The sequence below is a fragment of the Lycium ferocissimum genome, chromosome 8 (genome assembly GCF_029784015.1).
Source record: "Lycium ferocissimum isolate CSIRO_LF1 chromosome 8, AGI_CSIRO_Lferr_CH_V1, whole genome shotgun sequence".
Taxonomy (NCBI): Eukaryota; Viridiplantae; Streptophyta; class Magnoliopsida; order Solanales; family Solanaceae; genus Lycium; species Lycium ferocissimum.
The window spans coordinates 29876311-29883086 of NC_081349.1; the positions used below are offsets into that span (position 1 = coordinate 29876311).

At 30.4% G+C, this 6776-nt stretch overlaps 1 protein-coding gene across 1 annotated transcript; it reads left to right on the top strand.

Annotated features, from left to right (window-relative positions):
- On the top strand, positions 1-3430 carry LOC132066819 (intracellular ribonuclease LX). The gene is made up of 4 exons (XM_059460020.1): positions 1-186; positions 485-640; positions 2261-2453; positions 3053-3430. Exons 1-4 carry the CDS (start codon positions 79-81, stop codon positions 3304-3306), a joined length of 711 nt encoding a protein of 236 aa, XP_059316003.1. The 5' UTR covers positions 1-78; the 3' UTR covers positions 3307-3430.
- Positions 3431-6776: the final 3346 nt, after the last annotated feature.

A 6776-nucleotide genomic window follows, 5' to 3' on the forward strand; every position in this document is an offset into this window, starting at 1 on the left:
CAAACTAACAATATTACATACTAAAAGAAAGAAGAATTTAAAGCTTTGAAGCAAATTCTAAAATTTATCAGAGGAGGAATGATGAAACCTCAAAAATCATTGTTGATCAAGTTCTTTGTTGTACAATGTTTGTTAGTTCTTTGTGTTGCGTCACAAGACTTTGATTTCTTCTACTTTGTTCAGCAGGTAGGTCCTCTAACTATGTTTTGTACGTAGTAGGAGTTTATAGCTTCTATATATCGATCAGTAGCAAAATAAGAAATTTTAACAAGGGAATTCAAAAAATTCAAACTTGTGACCTAAAGTAATTTTTTAACTAACTTCCCTATGCTGAGGATCAAAAATTTAAATTCGAACTTGTGACATAAAGTAACTTTTGAACTAACTTCGTTTATTGATTGTGGATCTATACGCTGTAATTCTTAAAGCTTATAACAATTTTTACACTATCAAATCACCTAATGTTTGTGTTTTTGATATACAGTGGCCGGCGTCTTATTGTGATACAAGGCGTAGTTGCTGCTATCCCACCACTGGAAAACCTGATGAAGATTTCAGTATCCATGGTCTATGGCCAAACTATGAAAATGGCAAATGGCCACAAAACTGTGATCATGAAAGCTCTTTGGATGAATCTGAGGTACACATTTTCAACTAGCTAGTGCTAGTTAGTACAAGCAATAATGGTTTTAGTATTTGGTTTACGACAATTTCATTGTCCACTTGCAGAAATGGGGTCTTTTATTGTTGAAGTCTTCCCTGATAGTATGTTTTTTAAGTTTCAATATCCATATATAGAAAATTTCTTTAATTAATGATATATGTATGGATCGTTGACACTTGAGTCAATAAAAGACACCCCTAGTCTCATAGTATTTTTTAGGTAATTAATTTTAGACTTGTTTTAACGTATATACTTCCTCTGTCCCATTAATTTATTTGGTACTACTACTATTTGAGGAATCAATCTTTTTTTCTTTGATTACGATTTCTCATATTATTTTTAAATTTTTTGAAGTATTTTCTCCGTTTCTACTTAAATAGCATACTTAGATTCGATATGAAATATAATATAAAAAATAAATGATAATTTTTTAAACTTATAGTCTAAAACATATCATAGCATTCGCATGGCTATAAAACTTTTAAACTTGTGGCCTTAATTAAACATGTCATAATATTTGTGTGGTTATAGAAGCTTCTCATTAAGGATGATATGAAAAATATAAATTATTTCTAAATTTAAAATTAGATTGTCAGTTTTTTTAAAAAAAACTAAAAAAATTGTATCATATAAATTGGAATGAATGGAGTATAAACTCTATAGTCTATTGATTTATACATCAGTACTTTTTCACGTAATGTTTAAATTTATAAATTTTATTTAAATAAATTTCGAAGAATCTCAAGCAAATTCATACTGAAACATAGGCACTTTGACTTTTGTACTCAGAATTCCTTCACATAAAATGAAACGGAGAGAATACTTCAAATAATTACATGTACGAAGATGACATTTCACAATAGATCTTGATCCTTAATCACGAAAAGGATTGAAAATCTATTAGGGTAGCTTCCCATTTCCTTCAAATCTTAGCTAGTTAATGACGAAAGAGGTTAGAAACCTCCCAAAATTAAATGAAACTCTGAGCCAATAATTTCAACTTTAGGTACAAAAGTGCCTTTATATTTTATCTTACACATATACAGTAACATTATGCATGCATGTTGTCAAGTTGGTAGTATGGTTCTTGTGCTAGAGTCGTGAAAAATGACATCTTCTACTGAAAAGACCAATAAACAGCTGACTTTTAGAGGAATTCTCATTATTTTGGTTTTGACAAAAAGTATAATCTGTTACTCCTACTTTTTGCTGCCCATGTTTCGTTGCTCAGGGTTCTTGCTTTTAGGTATGGATTTGTACATTTGCTGGGATACTTTTGCTTCGACGCAATGTTTTTCTTTCGTTGTATTTATACTATAATAATAATAATAATTCTTTTTTACAAATGCCATTATATATTCTTTTATAAATATAAATTCTTGCCTAGCGAGAGGCTTGTGGCTTTGATTAGACATGGTGGGACATGGCTTTTGCTTCTACGAATGTTATTTCTAATTGGTCATTTTGTCTTTTTGAGTTGAATGAATGTCTTTTTTAATCCAATATTTTGCTTTTAAAACCATGTTTACAATGGTAATTATAAATGCAGGCAGTAAGATAAATATTTATTTCTTAATTATAAATTGTGTCATGCAGATATCAGATCTAATAAGCACAATGGAAAAGAATTGGCCATCACTTGCTTGCCCAAGTAGTGATGGTGTAAGATTTTGGAGTCATGAATGGGTAAAACATGGGACTTGTTCAGGTCTTGGCGAACGTGCTTACTTTCAAACAGCACTCGACTTCAAGAACAAATCTAACCTCCTTCAAAACCTTAAGAATGCAGGTCTCTGTGTGTTTATTTTCCAACTACAATTCTTGTTTGTCAACATTACATCTTCTTTACACTCAAGTAAAATATAATTTTCACATTACCAAATAGAGGCAGGTTCAGAATTTTAGGTTCGTGGGTGATTTAGATAGATTTTTTGACACAAATACAAACCCCTAACGTGTAGCTCCATCCTGCTCCCTGCTATCAAATTAACCAAAAGATAACTAGCAACCGTAATTAAAAAATGATAATAACCTGAAATATAAAGCAAATCACGTTGTTAGAGTATATAAATTAAACCTTTTTGTTTATATCAATATTATGGTAATAATGTTTTTTTAAAGAGTTTTAACTTCTATACATTGGCGTGTACAATAATTTATATGTGGGTCAGGTCGCGTTAAGATATAGTAACCCCACAATATATGAGATTAGTAATGTTTATAATAGGTTATGATCTGGAAAATAGTGCAGCTCACGTGGTGCTATAACAAGTTAAAATGCATTGATAGTGAAAAATTCTTATACCTTCTGTGTATGTATAAGTTAATTTTTTTGTTTTTTACTAGAATCAATCATGCTGCTAACTTAATTTTGTGTTCATTAAATAGGGATTCATCCAAGGAATGGAGAACATTACAGTGTGGAAAGCATTAAAAAGGCAATTGAAGATGGAGTTGGACACACACCTTTCATAGAGTGCAATGTGGATTCACAGGGGAACCATCAAGTATACCAAGTATATTTGTGTGTGGATTCTTCTGCATCAAACTTCATTGATTGCCCAGTTTTCCCACATGGAGGAAGATGTGGTTCCAAGATTGAATTCCCTCCTTTCTCCTCAACTGACCATGATGAATTTTGAATTTAATTTTATTTTAAGTTTTAACTCATTAATTCAACATGATCATATTCTTGATCTTCTCTGTTGTATTTTTAATTGAAAACCTTCCACATTTGTACTAATAAAATTTCATTCCAAGGTAAAACGTGTATCTGTTAACAAGATGTCAAAATATATGTAGTGAAAAAAGTCAATATTGCTCTAAACTATTCTAAATAGAATAAATTTGTTTTCCGTTTTGTGTTTTTGCTCAAAATTTTTCCGCGTTAGTCAAGTGATTCACTTTTGCTCCTGCCCCGCTAATACACCTTCAAGACATATAAAAAGAATCAAATTTACCTCTAAACTATTCGAAATAAGATAACTTTATTTAAAACACCATTCAAAGTTAAAAGGGAAAATTTCAGAAATATACAAGTTGGTCACTTACATTGTAAAAAAAAAAACCCAAAAATTCATTACAAAAAATAGCCTAAAATATACAAATATATACAGACACTTATACTAACATAACCAACATATACAAATATATATACAAAGGCTGAGAGAGAGAGAAAAGTCTGGGTCATTTTTTTAAGAATTAAAAAAATTAGTCAGTTTTGGTAGCATTGTTGTCCCAATAAACATACAGTGTAATTTTCTCAAGTTAAAGTCATTTTGGGCCATCTTCTAATTACGGACTCTTAGTAAGTGATAGCACATGACAGATCTGAAATTTGAAAAGAAAAAAAGAAATGGGAAATCTACATGGTGTAGCTAACATTAGACCTTATTTTTATCTAGTAGCTATACTTTAATTAATTTACACCTCATAACTAAAAAGTGTATATCAATTACATTCCATAACTAAAACATATAAAATAGGTTAAAATAAAAAAAGCAACCTTTATATTCACATTTTTCTCTCTCCCTCCCTCCTTCTCCCTCGCTTCTGCTCTCTCTTCCATGAAAAACATATAATTCGTCTATTTTCTAAACTATGGGCCCTCCATATTAGACTTTGTAAAATTTGCTATATTCCCTTCCTATATCTCTTCCATTTCCTATTATTCCCACTAATATTTCTTTTTTTACGCGTGATATCAATTATTACTAATTTTTTACGCATCTAGTCTTCAATCTTCAAGAAAAGAGAAAATTCGAAATAGTTATGGTTGTGTTGTTCTTTGTCCGGACCTCTCTCTTTCCGCTTTTCTCGGATCTTAGAGCATTTGTATTTATTATTTTTGAGTTTTTTGGTTAATTTTTTAGATTGTATTCATTTTATTATTTTGTATTCAGTTTTTTTGAGTGTTTTTGTTATTTTTTAGTGTATCTAGTTTTTTTATGTATTCAATTTTTTGTGTATTACTCGTCGCCTTCACTAAAAAAAAAAATTTGTATGCAACAAGTTGAATACAATATTTTTTGTATTTATGTTGTTTGAATACCATTGATTTTTAAATACGGAAAGTGAATACAATGTAAAATTAGCTATAGATGAATACAACTGAGTTAAATACATTTGACATAAATACAGCTGAGTTGAATACATATGATTTGAATACAGTGAAAAGAATTTTTGAATTTTTTTTATTCGCTGTATTCATGAATACAACTAGGCCGTTTTATGAATACAGCGAGCCATTTTTTGAATACAGCGAGTAAACTGTAGCTGCGAAATGTAAATATTGAAACTGTAGCTATGGCAAATTTTAAACCCCCAAAGTGTAGTCATTTATGTAAAATTCCCAAAAGAAATTGTAGTATTTGAAATTAAGTTGAAAAGGGTATTGGGCAATTGAAGTTTAAGAGTTTGTTGGACTAAGAGAAGCCCAGATGAATTTGCCCAGCATTAAGCCCAACAATCAGCTCAGCTCAGCTCAGGAGGCCCACATCTTTATTTCCTTTATTTTGGTTACACTGTATTTATTCATTTTTACCAGCTTTATCTTACATAAATATAAAATAGTGTTGGGTCTTTCTACATTTGTATCGAAAATTTCGTCCTAGCAGTAGGGGTGTACATGGACCGGGTTGGTTCGGATTTTTTAAACACCAAACCAAACCAATTGCATCGGGTTTTAAAATTTATACACCAAACCAAACCAATAAAATTCGGGTTTTTCAACCTCGGTTTTCTCGGGTTGTTCGGTTTTCTTGATTTTTCGGGTTTTTTTTCGGAATAGTCTTGATACAAAACATATAACTTTTACTTTAATTATTTCTTTAGTCCTAGTAAGATACAATTACATAATTAAGGTGTTTCTTAAGAAAATAACACAAAATGTGAGAAGAGTGATGATATTGTATTAAAATATTCAACAAAAGCTAATATAATCGGTTAAAATAAATATTGTTAATTAACAAGCCATAAAAGAAAATGACCATAATCTAAAAATACTAAGTCATGCTAAAATAAGTATTAATTATATGACAAAGAAAAAAAAAACTTAAGTTATGTATTTTTACTCTCTAAATCAATTATGCAAAACTAAAGAATAGATATCCAACATTATTGTTATTTCTAGTGGTAAATTGAATTTCTTTTGTTAGGATTAGTGTTGAGTTAGTTTTGGTTTGGACTTTATTTGAGTTACTAACATCCATAGGATATAAAACTTATTGACATTCAAAATTCTAAGTTCAAGCTTGAATAATATGATAATAGATAAACAAATTACGAAAAAAATTTAAGAAATATTTATAAATTACTTTACAAATAAATATTTTTATGTATAAAATATTTTAAAAATTGAATACATGTAATGTCGGGTTGGTTTGGTTCGGTTTGACTTTTTTAGTTAAAACCAAACCAAACCAATTATGTCGGGTTTTTTTTTCCAACACCAAACCAAGTCAAACCAAACCACTAGTCGGGTTTTTTTCTCGGTTTGACTCGGTTTATCGGTTTGGTGCGGTTTGTCGGTTTACTTTGTACACCCCTACCTAGTAGTATGTCGGAATCTATGATAGCGAGCACTTATCTCTTTAATGGGCTTCATGACATGCAAATTCCGATATGTTGAATTAACAGTCTTATCATTATCAAACAGTTGTACAAAAAAATATTTGTCAACCACCAGATAGAGACTAGGAATTAAATTCAAGCTTCTTGAAAAGTAAAAGAGTGAGGCATTTGAACTAGTTTGTTCGTGCCTCGACTAATTTCACAGATATCTATTGTACATATAACAAAAATCACTTAAGTAGTATTTTTGCTTTTGTTTTTCACTTTTTCTCTCCATCTAGTTTCGTATTGGATCCAAACTGTTGTATAATTCTTGGACCTTTTGGAGATTTAACCTATGATAGTAGGGCTGGGCATAAATACCGAAAATCGAAAAAACCGAACCGAACCGAACCGAACCGAAACTTTAACAAACCGAACCGAACTAGTTCGGTTCGGTGTTTGGTGTCCACCGTAAAAAACCGAAACCGAAATAGCCGAACCGAAAAATCGAACGCGCACCGAAATTTAATACATTACCCAAAAAAAAATTAAAATAGTT

What these genes read in the sequence shown, in the direction of transcription:
- LOC132066819 (XM_059460020.1), top strand. Translation starts at nt 79, where the DNA reads ATGATGAAACCTCAAAAATCATTGTTGATCAAGTTCTTTGTTGTACAA. An exon ending in GCTCTTTGGATGAATCTGAG is followed by an intron (nt 641 to 2,260) that starts GTACACATTTTC and finishes TGTGTCATGCAG; the next exon opens with ATATCAGATCTAATAAGCAC. An exon ending in TCAAAACCTTAAGAATGCAG is followed by an intron (nt 2,454 to 3,052) that starts GTCTCTGTGTGT and finishes TTCATTAAATAG; the next exon opens with GGATTCATCCAAGGAATGGA.